At 38.3% G+C, this 27,177-nt stretch overlaps 1 protein-coding gene across 3 annotated transcripts in view; it reads left to right on the plus strand.

Moving 5' to 3' along the window:
- The window catches only part of KHDRBS2 (KH RNA binding domain containing, signal transduction associated 2), a 274,351-nt gene that overhangs the window by 48,187 nt on the left and 198,987 nt on the right, over nt 1–27,177 (plus strand). For all 3 annotated transcript variants that reach the window (XR_012715334.1, XR_012715335.1, XM_075268390.1), the window contains exon 2: nt 16,255–16,382. Coding sequence is in view for 1 of the 3 variants with exons in the window: in XM_075268390.1 (XP_075124491.1) it covers nt 16,255–16,382 (128 nt within the window). In the remaining 2 variants the exon portion in view is untranslated. The remainder of the gene's footprint in view (nt 1–16,254; nt 16,383–27,177) is intronic.

Consider the following 27,177-nt stretch of genomic DNA (forward strand, 5'->3'; position numbering starts at 1 on the left):
TGAGCATACATCGACTCCTCTCCCTGCAGTATAGCTATGAAAAGAGCTGTTGTTGTTCTTCAGTTTTTCCCTGCCTATCTGAAGCTAAACCCTATCTAGCCTTCAGCAGCTATGTCTCTCTCCCTATCTCTGACCGCAAAATGAAGATGGCGGCTGCTATTCTTATAAATGGGAGGTCACATGTTTTCGGCAGCCAATGGGTTTTTTCAATTTTTCTTCGATGCCTCCGTTATCGTAGTTCCTGTCCCACCTCCCCTGCACAGTTATTGGTGCAAAAAACGCGCTAGGGAAGGGGAGAGGGGATACGAATTTTTACTGTGTTTGTCATGTGGTATTCGATTGGAATCGAATACCTCGAACAGCCTGATAATCGATCGAATACCAATTCGATCGAACGGCGTTTGCTCATCTCTAGAAATGATCTTTGTTCCATTTTTTTTTTTTTTTTGCAGTACTCTAATAATGGTCACCATCAATGATACACTGTGGATTTACTGAACATTTTATAGACCAGTAATAATAAGAGAAATATTGCAAATTCTACTTTGTATTTATTTTCTGTGCTCCATTGATTTAGACATTACTTACTCTTTCTTTTCTATGTTGTCTATCAGAGGCAAAAGTCAAAGAGAAATCTAACACATTCATTTCTCTCATCAAACAATCCAGGAGTGTTCTTTTTCTTTTTAAAGGAAATCCTTAGAATGTGGGAGATCAAAGACAAATCAACATGACTGTGAAAAGGAAATTAAGAAAAGATCAAAGATAGTAATTCAGAAGGATGGAGCCGATAGCAGAAGTGTTTATTAAGAACTTCTGTTTTGTAACTGCTGCATTACATTTCAGACACTTGCAGATATGGATTATTTATGAATGTAGATGAGCTGGTTTTTACTAAAGGTAAATGTAATGACACCTCTCATGGTTGCTTGAATGCTTGTTTTTGATATTTTTTTCACACCGCCACACTAGGTATGAAAATAATTGGCCTATCTCACTCTCTGGATGTGCTGTGAAAAGCACAGCTGGGTGCCCTGGCCTAGGGACATACAGTGAGTAGCTGAAAAATAAAGGATTTTGGAATTTTAAAAATAATTTAAAGGATGAATGTCTAGGGGATTTTACTAATGCTGTAGAGAACAGCATATTCCAAACTTTAGAGTTTAACTTACTTCTCTTTATGATCTTTATAACATGCTCAAATGTCACAAATGGTATTGCAAAACCATAATTCTTCATATGTTACTGTCTAACTATACAACTTTAATGTAGTCCCTGAGAGTCTCTGTTTACTGAGCTATCCAGAAATTCATCAAATCTATTGGCTTAGTAAATCTTAATACATTACATAGATTTCCTCACAGTACTTTTAATAGCTGAAAGACAAAATGACAGTCATGAGAAAAACAAAGAAGAACGCACAATGGATTCCACCGCTTCAGAATTTATTTCACAAAAGTAAGGCCAAAATGGAAAAGCCATTTGTAAAAAAAAATAAGTTGAGAAAGTGTACTGTGTTTCCTTAAAGGGGGTGTCCACTTTCAGACCAAGATTGACAGACAATTGTTATTGCTTGTATAATAAAAAGTTCTACAATTTTCCAACAATTTTCCATGGTCATGTGGTGATCGCACCGGTGCACAGGTCATTATGGTTACAGGACAGTAATCAGACATCTGCCTGGTAACGAGCTGTGCACCTGTGTGATTACCACATGACCATGGACCGCAAATCACATGACCATGGACCGTAAATCACATGACCATGGTCAGAGTTTTATGCACTAGAAGTAACAGAAAAAATGACAGCAAGCAGAGATCTAGAAAATTGTGAGGAATTCATGCAGAAAGTATATTGGAAAATTGTGCAACTTTTTATTATACAAACACTGACATCTGTCTCTAAATATTGGTCTGAAATTGGCCAACCCCTTTAAGGTTGGAGCTCCATGTCATGAAAACACCGCGATTTGGTCATGGCATTTTACAGTAACTACAAAGTGTATGGGATTCTGGCTAACCCCATCCACATATTGCAGAAAAATATCCGCATAGGAAATGCAGCAATTTCAAAAAGCGTTTTGTAAATCACAGTATGTCAGTTTTAACTATGGAAATACTGGCCCTAGGTATAATAGGGACAAAAGGTCTGCAGAGGAGCCATAGTGAGCATTAGTTGTCCCTGATATACGCTTGCACTGCTTATATATTCCCTTCCTACAGCAGTCAGTTTTGTGTATTGTGGTTTTTCCCGCAGCCCTTTTCACAGAAAGTCTGCAGTGGTTTCCTCTGCAGACTTTCTGCTTCAATTATTCATATAGGGAAAAAAATTATACCTATAGGGAAACCACCGGTGTTTGCGTAGGTATAATTGATATGCTGCGATTTCCAATACAACGTGTGGAAATCACAGCGTGTCTGCTGTGCATGTTTTCTTGTAATGTGTGGATGGGGTTTTCTAGAATCCCATCCACTTTGCAGGGACTGTAAAATGCCATGATTTTATTTTGTCATTTGGGGCACCGGCCTAACATTTATTTTGTATGGGTTTACAAGACCCCGGTTATTCAGCAGCATACTCACTGTGTCCATAACATTCAGCAGCTATACTCCATACAGGCTTACCCTCACTACACGTGTGTCGGTGGGTATAGGTGTTAAATACTTCTCTTTAGTTATATCATAACTTCCATAAAACAAACATACATTGTATGTATTGAACCCTTTTTCTTAGAACATCTAGTTGAGTGGTTAGCAGCCAATATACAGTTGTCTAATTTATTTACAAACCAGATAATATACATTAATAATCCTTTAAACACAGAAGTCTTGACATCTAAGTGAAAAAGGTTTCAACTGACAATAAGGAGAAATTGGAAAAAGTACTGTATTTTTCCCATTGGGTAGTTGATAAGTAGTGGTTGCCAAAATGAGTTAATAAAAGCAGTGCAGCCAACCTGCTTCTTGATATAATATGCAATAATATGTCAATATATCTTGCCGTTGCCACATTTTTTTGATGGTGGTATTTTAGAGATTCTATAGAGATTGTAATTTCTTCAGCAATTATTTTCTGCAGGCTATTTATTGGTTACAGCTGAGAAAAATGTAATTGAGCATGTATCATTCCCCATGACATTGCACATTGCTAGTTGTATTGCATTTGCTCCATGCCAGTAATTGTTATCATTATTTTAAAAAGTGAACCGATTACTGGAGAAAAATGGATGTTGATGCAGGACAAATGAATGCAAGCAGCTGACCAGACAAAGTGATAGTGACAATGTAATATTTTTCTCAGTGTAGACTTGAAGCCAAATTTATACATAAACTAAAATACATTATTATAATGGAAATTGTATTGTTCAATTTAGTTTTCCTCCAATACATTATTAAACAGTTGATGAAGATTGGTAAGTCCAATTACAGTATAGTATAGACCAAATACAATATGTGCATAAATAATAGGTTTCTATGGCTTGTATACAATGATCTAGTTTCTACAAGAGATGGCTTTCTTAAAGTGATGAATATTATAGTCTAGTTATGTTAAAGTAACATCCTTGGTACATACCTGAACCTTATAGTGTGGTGTAAAAAGGTTTGTTAATAAGAATATATAATACAGGATGGACACAACAGGAAAGGGGCAAATTTGTTAAAGCGTTATAGTTGTAAATGTGTCTCAGAAATTAAAGGGGCTCTGTCAGCAAAATCATGCTGATAGAGCCCCACATATCCGTGAATAGCCTTTAAAAAGGCTATTCAGGCACTGCTAGAGTTATATTAAACTACCCCCCTGTTTTAAAATAAAACTCTAAAAAAGAATATGTTAAACTTATCTATCGTGCACGGTGGGCGGGCATTCAGGGTCCGACATTATCTTCAGCCATGCCTCCTCTTCCAGCGATGTTTTCGGGTCTCGTCTTGCTCCGGTGCTCGCGAACTGCCATTGATAAAAAATGGCGCGGGTGCATGCGCAGTAGCAGCAGTAGTAGTAGTAGTAGCAGCATGCTACTGCACATGCACCCGTGACATTTTCTATCAACGGCAGTTCGCGAGCGCCGGAGGAAGACAGGACCCGAAGACTTCGCTGGAAGAGGAGGCGTGGCTGAAGATGACATTAGGTGTCAGCTAACTGCGCTAGGTCATCAATAATAAAGTTGCAGAAATTTTTTTCATTGATTAATTAGCAAATAATTTTGTCTCTAGGTAGATAAAAGATAAAGAAAATGATTTCCAATCATAGACCTTCCCCTTTAAGCAAGGTATTTTTTGTATTACTGATTTATAGTGAAAATCGATAGCATTTGTCAAGAGTTATTGAATTTAATGATAATGAAGATAAATTATGTATCTGTATATATATCTATTAATGAGATCCCTTTGCAAGGGCATACCTAGATATAATCACAGTAGGAAAAGAAGTAGGAAAGCTGAGGACTGGTGTAACGTCTCTGGTCTGAGACACTTGGATAGATTTTGTGGAGCTATGTGGCTAGGCATGTAAGTAGCCATTTAGAAGCTTTTTTCCATCATATGAATGTACATTGTTGATGAATGAATAAACTATTATGAGCATGTTCCTTTAGCACATTTTTTGAATATTAAGTTATTCAGTCTTTTTTTTTTCATTTTCTTTATGTAGATTGTGAGCCCCATATGGAGATCACAATGTACATTTTTTGCTTATCAGTATGTCTTAGTAAAAAGGGAGGAAATCCACGCAAACATGGGGAGAACATACAAACTCCTTGCAGTTGTTGTTCCTGGCGGGATTGAAACCCAGGACCCTAGCACTGTAAGGCTACAGTGCTAACCACTGAGCAACCATGTTGCCCCTATTCCTCATAGTCTTTTAAAGCATGCATGCTCAAATAAAATATTGGCTAGACTTTTTCTATAAAAATTTCTTAGTGTTATGCATTATGTTAAAATTACCAATAATGCAAAACTCGGCAGAATTCCTAGGTATACAGATGGACCAGAATGTGTAGACAACAACATAGATCGATACAGCCAAATGCTTGTAAAACACACTGAATTACTCAAACATACTCTCTGGAAATGGTTTTATATATACATATATATATATATATATATATATATACAGTATATATATATATATATATATATATATATATATATATACAGTTAGGGCCAGAAATATTTGGACAGTGACACAATTTTCGCGAGTTGGGCTCTGCATGCCACCACATTGGTTTTGAAATGAAACCTCTACAACAGAATTCAAGTGCAGATTGTAACGTTTAATTTGAAGGGTTGAACAAAAATATCTGATAGAAAATGTAGGAATTGTACACATTTCTTTACAAACACTCCACATTTTAGGAGCTCAAAAGTAATTGGACAAATAAACATAACCCAAACAAAAAAATTTTTTTTCAATATTTTGTTGCGAATCCTTTGGAGGCAATCACTGCCTTAAGTCTGGAACCCATGGACATCACCAAATGCTGGGTTTCCTCCTTCTTAATGCTTTGCCAGGCCTTTACAGCCGCAGCCTTCAGGTCTTGCTTGTTTGTGGGTCTTTCCGCCTTAAGTCTGGATTTGAGCAAGTGAAATGCATGCTCAATTGGGTTAAGATCTGGTGATTGACTTGGCCATTGCAGAATGTTCCACTTTTTTGCACTCATGAACTCCTGGGTAGCTTTGGCTGTATGCTTGGGGTCATTGTCCATCTGTACTATGAAGCGCCGTCCGATCAACTTGGCAGCATTTGGCTGAATCTGGGCTGAAAGTATATCCCGGTACACTTCAGAATTCATCCGGCTACTCTTGTCTGCTGTTATGTCATCAATAAACACAAGTGACCCAGTGCCATTGAAAGCCATGCATGCCCATGCCATCACGTTGCCTCCGCCATGTTTTACAGAGGATGTGGTGCCTTGGATCATGTGCCGTTCCCTTTCTTCTCCAAACTTTTTTCTTCCCATCATTCTGGTACAGGTTGATCTTTGTCTCATCTGTCCATAGAATACTTTTCCAGAACTGAGCTGGCTTCTTGAGGTGTTTTTCAGCAAATTTAACTCTGGCCTGTCTATTTTTGGAATTGATGAATGGTTTGCATCTAGATGTGAACCCTTTGTATTTACTTTCATGGAGTCTTCTCTTTACTGTTGACTTAGAGACAGATACACCTACTTCACTGAGAGTGTTCTGGACTTCAGTTGATGTTGTGAATGGGTTCTTCTTGACCAAAGAAAGTATGCGGCAATCATCCACCACTGTTGTCATCCGTGGACGCCCAGGCCTTTTTGAGTTCCCAAGCTCACCAGTCAATTCCTTTTTTCTTAGAATGTACCCGACTGTTGATTTTGCTACTCCAAGCATGTCTGCTATCTCTCTGATGGATTTTTCTTTTTTTTCAGCCTCAGGATGTTCTGCTTCACCTCAATTGAGAGTTCCTTTGACCGCATGTTGTCTGGTCACAGCAACAGCTTCCAAATGCAAAACCACACACCTGGAATCAACCCCAGACCTTTTAACTACTTCATTGATTACAGGTTTACAAGGGAGACGCCTTCAGAGTTAATTGCAGCCCTTAGAGTCCATTGTCCAATTACTTTTGGTCCCTTGAAAAAGAGGAGGCTATGCATTACAGAGCTATGATTCCTAAACCCTTTCTCCGATTTGGATGTGGAAACTCTCATATTGCAGCTGGGAGTGTGCACTTTCAGCCCATATTATATATATATATAATTGTATTTCTGAACATGTTTTAGTAAACAGCTAAAATAACAAAACTTGTGTCACTGTCCAAATATTTCTGGCCCTAACTGTATATATATATATATATATATATATATATATATATATATATATATATATATTTGGCAAGCTGTAGATCAAATGCCTTTGTGTCTACCAGAAATTCAGCGTGTTCCCAAGCCTGGAACTGTATGTTCACATTTAATCACTTCTTGGTAGTATGTAACAATAAAGCACACTAAACAAATGTAAAGATAATGCAGGGACACCTAACAAAAACATTTCAAGGAATCAAAATAAACTAATTGCTGCAAAAGCAAGTCAACCAGAATGTGAATAGGAGTCAAGGGATATCTAACTGTAACTTCTTAGGCCTATAAAAAATGTTACAAATCTTTGTATTGCATAAAAACGTGCACATAGTTGGACATAATAGACCAGATTACCGCTGAAACAGCTCTTATGTAAATGGCATATGCGTTTTTTTATTTTAAAAAGCTGGAAAAATGTCTGATTCCTTGGGGTTATAAAGGTGGGACCATCAGTAGAATGGTCGATGGGGAATTAATAGGAATCATCCGATTGAAGGTCTATGGGATTGGAAAAGTTAGCTGAGCACTGTGCTTGGCCAGCACACATACACAACTGTCTCTCAAATTGAAATGGGGTTTATGGGGTTCCTTTTCCTCATGATCAGTGGGCGGTCTAGAAATTGGACCGCCAACAGTTAGACAACTGTTGTCTATCCTAGTAAGTTGTTGTACTTCCAGTTATAAACAGTACATAAATAATAGGAGTGTATTTGAATATAAAAAGCAATGTAATATATCTTTACTAAGGATCTCAGTTTCCTTCTACATTTAGGCTAATAATTAATGACAAATTGTTTATAACTGGAGGTACGTTTTAAGTTTCTTTAATCACATCACCTTTTAGGGAAGCTTCTACATTTTCCAAGGATGCTTTTCTTATGCTGTGTTACAGCTCCATTTTAATGAAAGTGAGGATTTTATTTTTAGTCAAGTTGGTTGAAAAGGCATTAAGGGAATTTCTTCTCATACTGGAGATTCACTCTCTGCTCTGGATAACCTACCATAACTGCTACCAAACTCTGCCCTCCATTGCTTGAGAGAATATGCAGATGGACCTTACGACCCTAACAGTATACGTATCAGTTTTGCTAAGGGCTGGGGACCATGCTACTCTCGCCAGATGATCACTTCCTGCCCCTGCTGGCTAGAGGTGTTGCTGGAGCGGTAGCAACCAGAAATGGGTTGGAGAGTTTAAACACAGAGTTTACACAGTAGAGAAGCCATATTCATGTTCACTATGTGGGAATTGCTTTGTAGATCAGGCAAGTCTTAATACACTCAGGGGAGCTGTCCTCCTCTTGGATGCTCAGGCGGGGATATAAGGGATACGCAGGCCACACATGACCCTCGTAGATGCTGTAGTCTCTGTCCCTCTCTAGGTTCATTTACTACTAAAACCATCAGCAAAAACTCAAAAACTTTCATACTATTTCCTTACAAATTTCCGTGCATGTGGGCCCCACCAGCAAAAATCATCAAAGCAGTGACATATTCTGTCCCTGACCCCTCTGCAGTGCTCGTAGTGAAAATGAACTGAACTTTTCAAAGTATGCACATGATACAGAACAATTGGTAAATATTTATCTATATAAAACTTTCCTTGAAACCAACGACCTGTAAAATTAAAATTGTTTGGATGCAAAGGTAATAACCTGAAAGTGGATTGGATATCTACCTTAGCCATATGTGCCCCTCTACCACTATGTTTCACCAGTTCCAATTCTAATTTAAATGACTGATAATGCACTTCACTTGTCTCCTTCCCTATAAGATCATTAGCTGAACAACCTTTCGGGTATGACAGGTGTGCATATCACATTGAAAGCAATAGAGAAAAAAACCTCCTATTGATTTCAATGGGTAGCGCACGTATGCCGGCACCCATTCAAGTCAATGGAAGCTGGTTTTTACGCACTCATTCTGAACGACTTTTACGTTCAAAATGAGCAGAGCGTATACTCCGTGTGAAGGCTCCCTTAAATATAAATCTTTTGAAACAATGGAATCTTTTGGGATATATTGCCCGTGGTTCGGGCAGCAGAACTCTCCTGCCAGGTCTTCTATAAATATGGATTTTATTTGGCAGAGAAAGAGATAAGATGACAGTTTCAGAGCGTCAAAAGGGTTGCACTGTTTTAATGGTGGGTTTTGACAAAAAAAATACAATTAGTCTCTAAGCTATGAAAGAGAGTATACTTCCATAGATTTAGAATTTAGACTTTGGATTGTGTACTCCTAGCAGCAGTGCTATCTGTGTATCGTAGATTCTCATTTCACTACTCACAACAGGAGTGACTTTTTTGATGAATCATTGGAGTCTTAAACCTGAGATGAGAATAATGTATTGTAGTTTCTCAGATAGAAGGCAGAACGAGGGGCAGGGTTACTATTGTTAGTATTCATCAGATAAGCTTGCCCCATATTCTTTTTGGTTTTTTCTTTGAGTTAGAACAATGGATTCTCGGTAGAGATGAGCGAATAGTATTCAATCGAATTGTAGTATTCGATTGAATACCTCCCCTGCATAGCTATTGGTGTACTCGGTCGAATACCACACAGGAAATATTCGATTCCCCTCCCACCTTCCCTGGCGCTTTTTTTTTTTTTTACAACAGTAAAGTCTATGCTTGCTCATTTCTAGAAACTTCTCGGAAAAAATGAATGCCTCCATAGTATGACATTGGATGTGGCATGCTACAAATTTTTACTAGAATATCCCCAGGGAATGCTTTAGAAAAACCTATTTGTAAGTCAACATAAATTTGAGGGTGCTCTAACTAGAGTATGAACTCATAGAAGTCTAGTCAAGGTCTTTTTTACAGAACACTACATCTATAATACAGTCAATTTATTCTAATAAGTATAGCACTAACATACATAACATTCCAAAAAAATTGTAGAAACCTATTTTACTGGAAATCACTTGTTTCTAATTAAAATGAACTACACTGAACATTTCAGGTACATTAGGAATATTATTACGATGATCAATATTTCTCTATGATAAAGGAGATTCTGCCCAGACACACAATGCCTTCTATATCTTCTCCTCTCCATTCAGTATGTCAGAGTTAGTGTCACCTCTTCCAGCTTTTTATTGCCGATCTGGTGATAAATCTTTAATTGGCGATTCAGGTCACAACAAAAAGGTGTTATGGGTCAAAGCCTCTTTTATAACTCTGGAACATTGTGAGAGTGATATAACAAATAGCTTTCTCATTACTTAGGCAAGAAAAATGAAGACTGAGGGGAGGGCAGAATGTCATATGATAAAAGGTTCTTTTTATGAATTATGAGCTACTCCTCTCTAGTGCAACCTTTTCTTCAGTGTTTAACCTTTTCAAGTGCAAGCTCTATACAGGGGTTGAACTAACTTGCTCCAATTCGCTAGAATACAATAAAAGGCAAATGCAGTGTGTTTCCTTAATGGTATTTCATGGGATTTGACAAATCATTCTTATCTTTGCAGGGCTGTGAAAAAGACTCTAGCCATAATGGCCGCTGTTACGCACGCTGGACCATTATTCTTACTCCACTGTATTCTGCCGATTTCTCTGCTGTATTCTTCCATTTATTCTGCTGTATTCTTCCTCTTACTCTACTGTTTTCTGCCTTTCATTCTGCTTGTCACTGCTAAATTTTGCCTTACAGTTGTGTACTTCTGATACCTGCATGTACACAAAGCTAATGGCCACAGTTTTGCTGAGCAGGACTACATATTTTGCATTTGTCCTCTGGGAAATGCAATACAGTTCAGTGGAGGCTGCATACTTAGGAAACACTGCCTGGACTACAATTCCTAGAGGGTTCAGAGACAGGGAACATAAGATGACTAACAAAAAACAATGAATGTCTTTTGTGTCCTGAACATTTATTGGCTCTTGCATTCATGTGTGTTCTCCTCCACCTGCCAGTACATTCCAAACACATGCACACGTATATCTCCCCTCATACCCATCATCTTCCCTGCCTGCCGGATTATTCACATATACATATCCCCCTTCTTCCTACTCCCCATCCTCCCAGCTTATTAACATTCACATTTTGGTGTCCTCCTGCATCTCCACAACTTATTCAGTGAGTTACACACTGAATCCCTCTTCAAATCTGCCCACTGGCAGGCTGCCACAGTCATTGTTATATCCCCTGTCAGTTGTATAAGAATCAGTGAGTTAGATGAAGGGTTGTTAACTGAAAGAAAATGCTGCTCTAATTGTAATAAAGTTTCTTGGACTTAAGATTTTCTTTTTGTTGAGTTAGATTATCTCAATTTATGAAGGTTAATGTCCAAAATACATATATAATAGGACATGGTTGAGTCTGTCTATGTGATTTTTTTAAAATTTAATTTCCCGTGGCAAGCCAATAAACATTTGGAGAGTTATATAATGCAGAGTGTTTTGCCAAATACACCGATAAGCAAAAGGATAATAATATTTTGAGCTTTTGACTTTGAAGCACCATATCTGACCAACTACAGCTTCAAACGTGTGACTACTATCATTTTATAGACAACCATCTTGGCATATTAGTTATATAGTTCCAAAGATTCTTATCATATAACTGCATTGTTACTGTTTTGCTCCTGAAAATTTTTAATTTTGTAAATCCACCTTTGGCATTCAATCTGAATCCTGGGCATACTCTCGGTCAGATTCAAGCATGTCTCCACCGAAATCTGATCCCAAGTTTCCTCTGTACACTCACCAGCCACTTTATTAGGCACACCTGTCCAACTGCTCGTTAACACTTAATTTCTAATCAGCCAATCACATGGCGGCAACTCAGTGCATTTAGGCATGTAGACATGGTCAAGACAATCTCCTGCAGTTCAAACCGAGCATCAGTATGGGGAAGAAAGGTGATTTGAGTGCCTTTGAACGTGGCATGGTTGTTGGTGCCAGAAGGGCTGGTCTGAGTATTTCAGAAACTGCTGATCTACTGGGATTTTCACGCACAACCATCTCTAGGGTTTACAGAGAATGGTCCGAAAAAGAAAAAACATCCAGTGAGCGGCAGTTCTGTGGGCGGAAATGCGTTGTTGATGCCAGAGGTCAGAGGAGAATGGCCAGACTGGTTCGAGCTGATAGAAAGGCAACAGTGACTCAAATAGCCACCCGTTACAACCAAGGTAGCCAGAAGAGCATCTCTGAACGCACAGTACGTCGAACTTTGAGGCAGATGGGCTACAGCAGCAGAAGACCACACCGGGTGCCACTCCTTTCAGCTAAGAACAGGAAACTGAGGCTACAATTTGCACAAGCTCATCGAAATTGGACAATTGAAGATTGGAAAAACGTTGCCTGGTCTGATGAGTCTCGATTTCTGCTGCGACATTCGGATGGTAGGGTCAGAATTTGGTGTCAACAACATGAAAGCATGGATCCATCCTGCCTTGTATCAACGGTTCAGGCTGGTGGTGGTGGTGTCATGGTGTGGGGAATATTTTCTTGGCAATCTTTGGGCCCCTTGGTACCAATTGAGCATTGTTGCAATTCCAAAGCCTACCTGAGTATTGTTGCTGACCATGTCCATCCCTTTATGACCACAATGTACCCAACATCTGATGGCTAATTTCAGCAGGATAATGCACCATGTCATAAAGCTGGAATCATCTCAGACTGGTTTCTTGAACATGACAATGAGTTCACTGTACTCCAATGGCCTCCACAGTCACCAGATCTCAATCCAATAGAGCATCTTTGGGATGTGGTGGAACGGGAGATTCGCATCATGGATGTGTAGCCGACAAATCTGCGGCAACTGTGTGATGCCATCATGTCAATATGGACCAAAATCTCTGAGGAATGCTTCCAGCACCTTGTTGAATCTATGCCACGAAGAATTGAGGCAGTTCTGAAGGCAAAAGGGGGTCCAACCCGTTACTAGCATGGTGTACCTAATAAAGTGGCCGGTGAGTGTATGTTCCTAATGTTGGTACATAATGGTCGACTCACTTGGGTACGGATATAACTTTTTCTTCAACTCTACCCACAAATGTTCAATTGGTTTGAGGTCTGGGGACTGTGGGGGCCAAACCAGCATTTCTGATTCATTGTCATTGAACCACTTGTTTTCTAATCTCAACATATGCTATTAGTCGTTGAAGCAATAGCTTGTAGAGACAGTTTTAGCAGCAATATCTTTAATATTAACGCCCATGTTGCGGAAATGCAGCATTTTTTTGTTGTAGATTATGCATAGCTCTTGTTACAGAATTTAGGACAACTCCCAAAAGCTTCAGGACTTCACCTCTTTGTGAAATATCTCTTAGTCTCTTGCCTAAGAAGATTTACTGGCCAGGGTGAAAGCAAGACACTGACCCACAGGTTTGGTGAATGAAGATGCTGTCTTAGGGTGTGGTCCCTCAACATGCTTGATTTATAGTCCTGAGGTTTTGCCGCTTACAGGCCCTAACTTTTGATTAATCAATCATATTCACACTTAAATATAATTATATATATGGTATTACATATGACTGACTCATTTTGGTTTAAATGTATTCTGTTTATTCAGTGAGTTCCCCATTTTTTTCTACCAGACAAGATCATAAGATGTAGCAAAATTATGTTTACTCAATAATCCAGTCAATCAACCCAAAACATAAATTACTTTCACACTTTCTTAAAGTCCCACCATCACATTTTAGTTTAGTTTAGTTCTGCGCTTTGACTGGGCCATTTTAACACCATGATTCTTTTCTTTTTTATTCATTCTCTTGTAGGACATTGTTCCAGAAGTCTTGTGGTTTGTATAGGTGCAACATTGCAACCTGTGTTTCCATGTTCTTTTGTAGGAAGGCTTTTTCCTGGCAACCCTTCCAAACAAGCCATACTTTTTTGTCCTTGTCTAATTGTACTGCCAACAACTTTAACATTTAACATGCTAACTAAGGTCTGTAGAGGTTCTCTGAGCATTGAGCTGACTGACATTGGGGTATTTTTGCTAGGACAACCACTATTGGGAAAATTGTCAACTGTCTTGAATGTTTTTCATTTGTGAATAATCCTTCACATTGTAGAGTGATGAACTTCAAATTGTTTGGAAATGGCATTATAACCCTCCCAAGATTCATGGGCAGCAACAATGGCTTCACTCAGATACTTTTTGATGACTTTTTTCCTTGGTATTTTATTAACGCATGGCTGAATTCTTTAGAAATTGTACACTTGCTGATAATAAAGGAAATCTGATCAGCAGCACATGGCTGCCACATAGCCTCATAATTCCTATGGAAGCAGTAACAGTGTACTTAATTTTTTACACATTGCTTCAGTTTTTTAGCCTAACTTCTTAAGGATCAGTTATTCTTTTATTATGTCATGATACAACACAATTACAAGTGGATGTACTTAAGTTTTCTCATTAGTGTATATTTTGGTGTTTCCACTCTTGAGTTATTGAGTAAGCAGGCTGTATGAGTTGTGCTATGAAGCACTGACTTTTCAGGCATTTCATGAAGTCCATGGTACACGGAGCAATATTTTTCTGTCTGAAGAATACAATAGCCCAGTGATTCCCAAAGTGGTCCAGGTGGACCCCAGGGGTCCACGGGGGACTCGACGGGACCATCATTAGATCTAATCTCACATTTTATGACGAGACGAGTTTTGGGAATATGGTAGAAAAGTAGCAGCAGGGGGTTCACCAAAACCAGTAAAATTTTGAAAGTGGTCTACAAGAGAGAAGTTTGGGAACCTCTGCAATAGCCTTTGTTAGATATATGTCGCAGGGAAATGATGAAACTAAGGATTTGATCAAATCCCTATAGGAGATGTTAAAATAATAACTCTGTCAGGTCATTTCCCTAAAGAAAGTCAGTGATTTCATCAAAACCCTGAACTGTTTTAGTGAAATGATGAAATAACACAAGTCAAGACTCGCACAGCTCTATGTTTCTCTTCTTATGACTACCCCCCCCCCCCCCTCCCTTGAGGCTGGATTCACATGGGGTTTTTTTTGCACCGGATTTTGATGCGGGAAGCCGCCTCAGAGTCTAGACCAAAAACCGCCTCCCACGGCTAGCCGCGGCTGTCGTGGCATTCCGCTCTGGATTAGGCCAAAGTGAATGGGCATAGTCGGGAGGGAGTGTCGCGCTGTGGAATCCGCAGCAAGAAAAGGCAGGTCGCTTCTTTTTCCCTGCGAGTGGGAAGAAACCGCTCGCGGAAAAAGGAAGTGAATGGCTCCCAATAAAGTCAATGGGAGGTGGTTTTTTCAGCCAGATTCGGAGGCGGATTCCACATCAAAATCCAGTCCAAAAAAAACTCCATGTGAACCAAGGGCTTACCTCACTGCTCTCCTCCGGCGTCCGTGCCAACCAGCACGCCGTGGTTTCTGGCGTGACGGACATGAAAAATGGGTTCAGATCTTAAAAAAAAAACTCACCGGAAATAACACAACTCTGGACACACACAGCTCGTATTTCTCTTGTTACTGCTCTTTTTCCTCACTGCTCTTCACTGGTGTCCGTGCCGGCCAACGCGCCGCACTTCTGACGTGACACCGCACAAAAAATGAGTTCAGATCTTAAAAGAACTCCCCTGAAGTAACACAAGTTAGGAGTCGCACAGCTCTATGTTTCGCTTGTTACCACTCCCCCTTTACCTCACCACTCCCCTCTGGCGTCTGTTCCGGCCAGCATGCCGCGCTTCTGACGTCAAGCAGCACACGAAAAATGGGTTCAGATATAGAAAAAAAAACCTCTGTCCGAATTTGTATCTGAAGAACAGTTTAATGAAACTATCAGGACGTGTTTTGAACAAGCTGCATGATAAAACCTTTGTGGACTCGCGAAAGGATAGAATAAGGGATTGCAGTCATTGAGCAATTTACAATTAGCCGCCCTACTTAAACTACAATGAACACATACACAGGACCATTATGGTAAAAAAAAATACTATGTTATGGAAGTAGTAAAAAAATATCACCTTAAGTACCTATTTCTTTGGTTAATTAGTTTTGAATAAATAATTTGTGTTTCAATGACTATTGTTGTATTACCTGCTCTAAATTTAATAATGCCGCTTTACTAAAGAAATACTTCTCGTATCTTAAACATTATTATTTCATCATTTCACTAAAACAGTTCAGGGATTTGATCAAATCATGGACTTTCTTTAGGGAAATGACCCGACAGAGTTGTTGTTTTAACATCTGGGATTTGATAAAATCCCTAGTTTCATCATTTCCCTGTGACATACATATATATATATATATATATATATATATATATATATATATATATATGTATATGAGAGCGCGAGCCTGCTGATAGGTGTGTGCCCTTTGAATTAAACTATTTGTTACATAACTAAAATATATGCTGTGGTACAGATAAAAAGTCACTTCTCTTTGACTTGTTGTCTAATCAGAATAATTGATAACTTTATATTGCATGTTGGTCTACTAGCTGTTTGTTTTCTTTTTTACAGAAATAGAAAAATTTCAAGAGTCGGAGGCAAAGAAAGAAGATGAGGAGAAAAAATATCTAGACATCATCAGCAACAAAAACATAAAGCTTTCAGAAAGAGTACTGATACCAGTTAAACAGTATCCCAAGGTAATATTTTGTTTTTCCTTATATAACAGTAAGTGTCAGTTTATGTTGTAGTTTACATTAACTATTTGCAGTGCTTTGATTTTATACAGTATCAGTAAACGTGCAGAATAATCCTGAAGACTGCTTATATGGAATAGTAGATTAGAAATAACTGTATAGCAAATGTGGATCTGATGTAGTTACTATAGCAGCTGCAAAAATTGATAACATGATTGGTTGTCCTTATTGCTGAGTAACTGACAAAAAAACATGCATGACTCATGACGGGTACTAATTATAATTTGATATGTCATATAAATATTTATGGGGTATGTCTATAGAGAAAGACTTAGGTTAATGAGGACAGAATGAACTTGGCCTTGACCTGCAGGAAATTTCACTTATCGTTAATTAGGAGGAAAGTGTCCATATTTTACACCTTTTAAGGGTTACAGTTATATACTAATTAATTGTATAATATATCTTTCTAGCGATCAGAGTTCCATTTATATGATCCGGCACTTCAAATCACCTGCCTCCCTTCAAACAGCCATTGTAAAACGATAGAATTCTGGCTACCTCCAGCCACCACTATGGGTAGCCATAATTTGTATAATATACCTTTGTCTGTGATGGGAATTTGTATTAAAGGCCAAGACTCTCTCTAAAAATATTTTAACAAATTAGTAAGCAAAAAATTATGGACTTACATAAATTAGAAGTAAACAAAATAAGCTCAGTGGAAAAAACTATATATCTTACAAAATCTAGTAGTAGTACTAAAATTTTTATATGTAACAGTTGAATTTATTGCAAGTCTCCATTTGCAAATGAAGTGAGAATTAATCCAATCTATTTTTTTTTCATTCATACCTTTACCCCTTACTGCTCTGCTCTGCACGTAGTGAATGCTTACTGATGTAATAATATGGCACTTTCATGCCACAGCCTCCTGGTTACCTTTCCCTATTTCCTTATAGGGATATTATGTGTACATTACATTATATTACAAGGGAACGACAGTATTGCAGTTGGTTACACTGGGGATCAAGAGAACCCAGGTTCAAGCCCCCTTGTCGGACAGGAAGAAAAGTTAAAAAAAACAAAACAATATAAAGCAAAGTGTAATTAATAAATAATAAAAAGTTTTATAATTATAATAAATGTATAACGTCAATAAAATAAGGTAAACAGACATATTAAGAATTTTCATGTGCGTACAAGTCTGCACTACCCAAAAATAAGGTTATTTAACCTTTACAGTCAATGCTGTGAAATATATACTGAAATGTGCAAATTATCATATTTTGGTCACCTCGCCTCTCCCAAAAATAGAAATAAAAAGTGATCAGAAATTCAAACATGCCAAAAATTGGTACCAATAAAAACTACAACTTTCCAACACAAATAAGAACCTTGATACAACTCTGTCAACAAAACAATAAAACAGATATAGATGACAGAATATGGTGAACCCAGCAACTCATTTTGTTTAGTAAAATCTAATAAAACAAATATAAATATGGTATCGTTGTAATCGTAATGACCCATTGCCCAAAGCCGCTATGTAATTTTTAATATAGATTGAACACTGTAAAAACAAGATGTAAACATATGTAAAAATATTTAGGAAAAGTCTTACACCCACATTAACAAGCAGTATAGATAGGATCCTTGTGATGGGACAACTTCTTTAAGGGGATATTGAAAAGTAAAAGTATTAACCCCTTTCCAACAAAACAGTTTTTCATTTTTTTTTTTTTTTTGTCTTTTTTACTCCAAGCCTTCCAGAAGCTGTAACTTATTTATATTTTGCCACTCATAGAGCCATAGATGGTCAATTATACCTACAGAATCACTGGCACTGGCAGGTTCTCTATAGGTATAATTGAAGGAAAACTGTGTGGACTTTCTATGACTTTATCCTGCAGCGCTTTTTCCCACAGCACTTTTTCCGCTGCGGCCCACTATGTCGGGCCTTATCCTTTGATCTTTTTTTATTCATATTTGTGGGATTTCATGTGAAAAAGTTTGAGCACTTTTTTTGTGCCCCTGTAGCGTTCACTGTATAAGATAAATAATTCTATATTTCTATAATCAGGGCATTTTGTGATGGGGGATGCCTAATGTTTATTTTTTTAATCTACAGTCATTAAAACCACTTTTATCATAGACTGCATCGCTACTGCATTGCAATGGTAGTAGTATTGATAAAAATCAGGATGTAAAAATTAAATAAACATATACTTTTTGCTCTGTGCACTACTCTGTTCACTTCAATAGTTGATAACATATTTGGCTAACGGAAAAGATGATGACAAATTGCAATCTTTCAAGGCTACTTTGGTGTCTTCATCGGGCATGATTTAGCACATCATCTCATTGCCATCACAGGCAGAATTACAATAATAAATAACACCTCTGTTATAGGATCTCCTATAAAGTAACTGATGTCACATCTTATCTAATCCCATCTCTACACAATGAGCTCCAGACAGGTCACAGATCACAACTGGAAATTTTTTCCATATATGTCGATGAGTCATCTCCATACTATTGTTACTTATGGTACATGTAACTGCTATAAAGCCTAAATACAGTTAGCAACTCAAGAAAGAAACTCCCATAAACATAGACAGATCATAGAATTTTTAAAAAAAACTACAGAATTTTAAATAAATTTTAAATAAATAAATAATACATTAGAAATTAGGAATATATTTTTATATATCCAAAAAAGGGGCCAAATTCCCTATTTTTAGTACATTAAAAAAATTGATGATAAGTAATCAAGTGATTTTCAGTTAAGCAATAGGTTAATTATCAATGTGTTAAGTAAAGTAATGTGACCCTGGTTTGCAACATAAAGCCACTAGGCCACAGTGCAAAGTCTGTATCTGGTTCCCCACCTATAATATGTTGTTTGTTTGCACTGATTAACTCATATTGAGAAGGGACACCTTGTGGGTCCCTAAGGCTCCTGGGTCTCTATACCCTATGTACACCATCATGATACACCCCTGGTGATTAGCCACATGCACTAAACTGTTAATGCCCTTTTCACCCCCCAAATATTACATGCCAATTTATCCATATTAAAGAGGTTCTGTGACTGATTTTTATAGAACAGGTTCAGATTATTTTAAAAAACAGTCAAGTAAGTAGCATTAAAATTTAACTATTCCCCTTGTATTCCCCTCATTTTTTTTCCCCACAAAATGATCCATCATATGCTGACATTGGTTACTACTACAGTACAGTCAGTGAATCCATATTGTTTTCTGAGTAGATGACATTGAAGCAGGTTAATGTCACCCTCATAAACCCTGGCTTATCATTTTGAACTATTTCTTTAATGACTAAACAAGTGGGGCTTTTCTCCTGCTTATATATAAGTATGCTAAAGGAATTGCCCACAATTAGCCCAACACATGTGGCAAATACTTTACTGGCCCCTACAGAGTACACAATAGTACACTACCTATCGATATTGACTACCCATCCTCTCCCACCCAAAGCCCCTCTGCTTCAACTCACACCTTTTTACTGTATATTATATCTTGATGTTTAATAACATCATGATCTGACATATCTCCATCCAGCATATCATGATCTGACATGTTATTCAGTGTCTGGTTATAATGCATGGCACTCCTTGGAGCTGAAGTGGAGGTAGGACTGGGCAGGAGTAGGGAAGGGTGAGTGAATAGCAGTTGGTACCTGATGGAATAATCCAATAAAAAAAAAAAAACATATCATAGTGCTGCTCACTGTTGTATGGCTCCCTCTGATCCCTTGTGCCCCAAAGTGGTGAGCAACATTATGGTTGAATCCACCAGACCCCATAGAAACTGCTATGGCTGCTACATTGGTAATTCTTCCTCTGCATAGCAGTTAAAGGGCTATTCCCATCTTTCAGATTTATAGCATATCCTATATTCTATAGGTTTTGATACATGTAGGTCCTAACTGTGGGACCCACACCTTTCTTTTTAACAGGGTCCTCCAACCGTTTTCCTGCCTGGCAAACAGCCACTGATGCTGCACCCAGGAAGAAAATGCATGAAAATATGGAGATGAATGTGCCTGGCTCTATCTATTTACTTCTACTGTAGTTGAACAAGCTTGCATAGCTATTTCTATAAATTTCACAGAGAAAGGAGAGAGCCCATCTCTTCAGTTTTCCTTTTACTAGGTGTCGCGACCTGTAGGGTTGTTACAGAATCCCATTTTGTAGATTCTACTCCCGAGTAGGAAAAACATGTATCAAAAATCTATGACATAACCTGCAGAAGCCAAAGTTGTCTAATCTCTTCCCACAGCAGCCATTTTTCCAAAAGCCAGAACTTTATATATTTTTTTGTTCACAAAGCCATGTGAGGGCTTCGTGTTTGTCAGACTGTTCTTTGTAATGGTACCATTTAATATTATGATGTAATGGGAAGAACAGGATGGAATGAGAGAAAAACGGCATTTGCGGCAGCATTCTTATGGGTTTTGCATTTACGACATTTACTGTGCAGTGAAAATGGTATGTTACCTATATTTTGCTGGTCGGCACAATTACAGCAATACAAAAATGAAATAGTTTTGGTTATATTTTAACACAAAAAAAATTCAAAACCTTGAACAAAAAAGTCACCATATTCTAACATCAGTAACTTTAAAAAAAAATATTTTTTTCCGTATACGGAACTGCATAAGACATCTTTACTGCGGGTTCAGATGTAAAGTTTATTTGTACCATTTTGGGGAATGTCTGATGTTTTGATCACTTTTAAGTCATATTTTTTCAAAGGCAAAAATGTGAAATAATGGCAGTAATAGTAATGGCAGTAACAGTAATATTATGTAATAGAATGGCAACAGCGACTTAAACAATCATAGATTGACTGATGCAGATGGAGAACCCATCATCCACGTCTATTCCCATTCACTCTAATGTAAAAACATGACAGAAGCTTTATTCCTTAATTTTTGTTTACTTTTGTAATTCCTTAAAGAGGACCTTTCATCAGATTGGGCACAGGCAGCTCTATATACTGCTGGAAAGCCGACAGTGCGCTGAATTCAGCTTTCAGAATTCGGCTTTCCCGATCTGTGCCCTGGGTAAAGCGCTGTCGGTCCTGATACCATAGCACTTTACAGTCAGAAGGGCGTTTCTGACAGTCTGTCAGGAACATCCTTCTCCACAGCAGCGCCTATCGCGCTGTAGAGTGTGAACGGGGAGGAACGCCCCCTCCCTCTGCTCACAGTGCTTGTCCATAGATGAGTATTATCAGGAGGGGAGGGGGCTTTCCTCCCTGCTCACACAGCACAGCACTATAGGCGCTGCTGTGGAGAAGGACGTACCTGACAGACTGTCAGAAACGCCCTTCTGACTGTAAAGCACTACGGTACCGGGACTGATAGCGCTTTACCTGGGGCACAGATCGGGAAAGCCGATAGTGCGCTGAATTCAGCTCACTGTCAGCTTTCCAGCAATATATGAACTGCCTGTGCCCAATCTGATAAAAGGTCCTCTTTAAGATGGGAATACTACATCAATACTGTTCACCAACTTGCAGGCTGTGTGCTCTATTCACTTCCTGGTTTTCTCAGTAAATTGGTGGACAGGGTTTCACTTACTGTCTCCCAGACAAAGCCAGCACTGCTTAGCTCTCTTCATAGCAGTACATGTTTGCAGTCAGTAATGAGGGATGGTTATAAATAAATTAGCACAGTATTACTGGAAGATGCCCAATATGAAGCTGATGTAGCAGGGCTGGATTTGATAGGTGATGAGAATCCCAAATTTACATGCTACAGGACCAAAAGTCAGCTTGCAATAAACTCAGTTTTAGGTCTGTGTTTACATACAGAGGTAACAGACTCCCTATCTCAGCCCTTATCAGCAAAATTCAATTAGCCGATCTGATAATTTGAAGAGGGAGATAAACAGTTCAGAAATAAAGCTCACTTCTAGCACTCAGGTCCCCCTCCCCTCCCTGAGAGCAGGGAGCTACGTCACTTGTCCTGGGCAGAGAGATAAACTCAGAAATACAAGCTGGCTCTGAGCACTCTTATCCCCCTCTCCTCCTGAGAGCAGGGAGCTACGTCACTTGTCCTGGGCAGAGAGATAAACTCAGAAATACAAGCTGGCTCTGAGCACTCTTATCCCCCTCTCCTCCTGAGAGCAGGGAGCTACGTCACTTGTCCTGGACAGAGAGATAAGATCATCCCCAGGTCCGTGGTTATGGAAACACAGTGTAAACAATGAAATGAATAATCTCAGATAGCGGCCAAACAAAGCAGTGTTGCTGAAGCAATGTATTTAGGAAAAGTCTTAAATCCACATAACCTAGCAGTATAGATAGGATCCTTGAGATGGCACAACCCCTTTAAAATTGTAGTAGACAATCTCCAGTAAAGCACAAAAGGAATATCATCTGAATCTATAAAAAATTGCCATTTGAAAATGAGTATAATGTATATTTTATTTATCAGTTTATAGTTTATCCAGAAATGATTGGGACATTAAAGATAATTTAGCGCTTGAAAAAAAAAATCATAGCTTTGACCTAATTATTAATTTGTTAATTAATTTTAGTGATTGTGTAATTATTTTCAATACTTATCTAACATTGATACTGTAATGTTTCTACTAGAGACTATGTCAGTGTAAAACCGTTTCTTTCAGAATATCATATGCAGGGAACTTGATGAATTGTGTAAATGAGAAGGTGGAGGTGAGAAGCAGAAATCACCAGGATTTATGTTTTTAATGATAAATCTCAGTTGACTTTTCCAGTGAACGTTTTTATTGAACTATGTCATAAATCTAGAGGATAAACCTCCTTTGGAGAACAGAGCTAGATACAGCCATGTGAAGCTGCTTGATACAGTCGAACAGATTTATGCAGAACTGCTGACAGAAAATATTAGGTGAAAGACTGATTGCTAAGATTTGCTCATCTTCTGTATTTTAATGTGAAATCATTTTAGAGGTTTGGCTTACAAATGCTTCATTAAACAAGTAAGGTTTCTGGTAGACACTGAATTACTATACACAGATCAGAGCATTTCTGCAAATTGAAAGCATTTGGGTGTCAATAATAAAGGGCTAAACATTGCCTAGAATTGCAGAAATTAAAAAGTAAAATTATTTTACAATTGTTTTGTGGTTAAATTAAAATAACATTTAAATTTCATATAACAGAAAATTTGTATATTTAAAGAAAAAATTGATGCTATAATACAAATTGATTTATCCAATACCAGTGACTTTCTTTACATATTGTCTAAACAAATATACATTTTTATAACATTCTTAACCCCATGTAGGCTTTTTTTCAGACCTGCAAGCTAGCAGTAAACAAATTTCTGGATTAGAGATCCAGTACAAGGTGAATACAAATTTAGTAACCTAAACAATAAATAATAATCAATAATCAATATTGTCTAAAAGAACTATAATCTTGTATATATAATCACTGATGGTAACCAAGACACATAAGACTAATCCCCACAATCACAGGCTTCAAGAAGGCCCTGAAGACTCACCTATTCAGGAAGGCCTACAACCTCCAATAACACTATCACCACACCGCCATCTGAACTGTCTCCCCCTCTCCTTCTGTCTCTACCCACTTCCCCCATAGATTGTAAGCCCTCGCGGCTGGGGCTCTACCCCACCATGCCAGTCGGTCACTGTTAGTATTATATCTACCTGTATATTGGTGTATTGTATGTAAACCCCCAAATGTAACGCACCATGGAATTAATGGTGCTATATAAATAAACAATAATAATAATAATAATAATAATAATAATAGGTAGTGTCAGCAATGACAGGTGTAAATATCAGGGAAATATAGAGTAACGCCATCAGTTACACTTTATTTGAGTCCAAAAAAATGGTATGTACTATATAGCAGGATACCTACTGTGAAAAGAGTGATCCCTAAAAAAGAAGATGGTGGCAAGTCCTAATCCTCGCAACATCCTTATCAAAAAAGTTGCAGCCTGGAGCTGACACTCCGTTCATTCTTTTTTGACTCATTATATTGCCTGAAAGACTACCTGATTTTTTCCTTCTTCAGTAAGGCCTCATGGCTAGCACACTGATCCATTAATTTCTATGGCCCATGCAACTATGTATTTTCACGGTCTTGTATATGGGCCGTGAGCAAAACTCAGAACAGGTCCTATTTTTATCTGTTTTGCAGCCCATGCACACTGACCTCAGTGAATGGATCCATGGTGGCATGGGCATCACACGGATTTCATCCATTTACCATGCATGCCATTTAATCACAGCCCAGCAACAATTGTGTACATGTTGCCTTAGTCATATGATCACAGTAGGACCTCTATTTTTCTAAAATGGATTACTGCAAACAAGTGGTTTCTCTTTTTGCTGCCTGCAGAAAAGTACAATGTGACATCAGATTTATCAAATTGTTACCCCTCTGTTTTAATGCCCTACCTTCCTTCTCCTCCAGTGCCTCTCACATAATTTTTTCCCTATAGCCATTGTCGTTTGCACACTGCCAATAGCTACCCCCTTTTTCAGTCAAGTCAGCATGTCCCAATTACCATCCTCAGTGTTAGCAATAACGGTTGGTGCTGCTTCCAGGACCTTTTCTGACATAATCCCTACAGTCTAAGGTAATGGAAGATCTATGTTCGTATTAGCACTGCAATGTTTTGCTGAAAAAAGAATTATACATGGGTACAATCACAAGATGTGGGTGACAACATCAACAGCAGCATATTTGAATGTAGTTTGGTGACTGCCTTGCACAGCTAAAGAAAAAAAGATGCTGGAGTTTCACTTTAATGAAATTAAAAAGGGATGTCTTTAAGACACATTTCCATTACTGTTTAATGTTATTTGTATAGCATTTGGATAATTTTACTCTGTAATTAGATAAACGTGGGTAAGAAATGCTGAAATACTTTAGAAAAAGCAATTACTGTTTGTAAATGGAATGCAAGATGGCATAATTTATCATTACCCATAATAGTTCCACTTTACATGGCACTAAAATCAATGTTCATTTTAAGTATCTAAATCAACAGGATTTCATTCTCATTATGGTAACAGCAAAATTTTAATTCAAGATATGGGTAAGAAAAAAAATAGTTGTCATTGTTTAGACTATAACTATTTTCTTTTAAATAGCAATCCTGTATCTCATATCATACAAATATAAGTAGCTAAGTAAAACTAAGTCTATGTTCGTATATTAGGAAATTTAAGACACAGCAATTCTCTATAATTGTAATTATTTTGTTTTTAAGACTAGTTTCATACTGTTGCATTGCAGCAATGTAAAACTTGCTTAACCACTTCAGGACTGGACCAATTTCCCTGATTCAGGAAAAAGCACAGTTTCAGGGTTTTTTTCGTACATGCAGTTTAGAGGGCTTTAACATTTTTTTTTTCATTTGGGTGATTCAACAAATTTTGCATTATTTTTGAGATTTATGGATGTGATATTGTAATCAGTTCCACATGTCATCATTACAGTTACACAGAGAAAGCTTCAGGATAGCAACTTCTTCTTAATGCTTTTTGAGCATTTGGTGTGTGTATGTATATATATATATATATATATATATATATATATATATGTGTGTGTATACACATGCACACACCAAACATATACTTATATAAACCGCATAATGCTCCACAGTGGCCCCTGCACAGTATAATAGTCTCCAAAGTGGTCCCTACACAGTGTGGGCCATGCATAGTATAATGTGCTCTACAGTGATCCTTGCACATTATAATATGCTCCACAGTAGCCCCTGCACAGTATAATATGCTCCACAGTGGCCCCTTGTTATGGTCAGCAGGGTTTATTAAAAAAAACTAAAGAAACAAAAACCCTGCGGAGCCCTACTGGACTCTGAACTGCAATAACACCCTGGTGTGAACACGGTCTGACAGTTATTGTCACTGCCAGATAACTACAATAACCAGGTAAGCTCTGTTAAATCACAGAGAAACCCCAAGCAGCTCAGAGCAGCCGCAACAACAAACAAAACTGTCTAGCCAGAACTCCTGGACTAGACAGAGACCAACTAAACAGTGTGTGCTACCAGTTCCACACAACACACAAGGCAGCTAGCTGCCCAACCAACTAACAGTGTCATTACTATCTCGGGTATTTACCAGCTAAGGCCAACTAAGATTATTCAGGCTGGAACCCATGCGCACACACACACACACACACGTATATTTTCAAATAAGATCTGCAAATGAAGTTTGATCTTAGAGCACCGGGCGTCCAGACCAGCCTCCTTAAATAGGTAAGAGGTGGTCCCAAGCAAACAGCCCAGTTGCTCACGCCGAGCGTACATTGGCCGACATCCCAGTCAGTCAGACAGCCGACCATGCCCAGCTGCTGCAAGGGAAGTTAACCTTATGAATGCTGGACTGCGCAGTGGAACAGGCTGCGACTCCCATATCATGGCCGCACCTGCTGCACAATCCTAACACCCCTGTACAGAATAATATGTTCCACAATGAACCCTGCATAGTATAATGCTCTACAGTCACCCCTGCACAGTATAATTCTCTATAGTGGCCCCCACTATACGCTCCACAGTGGCCCGTGCACAGTATAATGCTTAACAGTGGCCCGTGCACAGTATAGTATGCTCTACGGTGGCCCCCACGCAGTATAATATGGAACAAAGTCTACAAAGCAATTAACAGTCTCTCACCAAGAGGCATACTACCCAAAAGTAGAACATGAGAGCATCTTTATAGTGCAGTAGTGAAGTGCTGTTGACCCAATGTGTAATAAGATAACACCTGTAGTCA

The sequence above is a fragment of the Leptodactylus fuscus genome, chromosome 3 (assembly GCF_031893055.1).
Source record: "Leptodactylus fuscus isolate aLepFus1 chromosome 3, aLepFus1.hap2, whole genome shotgun sequence".
Classification (NCBI taxonomy): Eukaryota; Metazoa; Chordata; class Amphibia; order Anura; family Leptodactylidae; genus Leptodactylus; species Leptodactylus fuscus.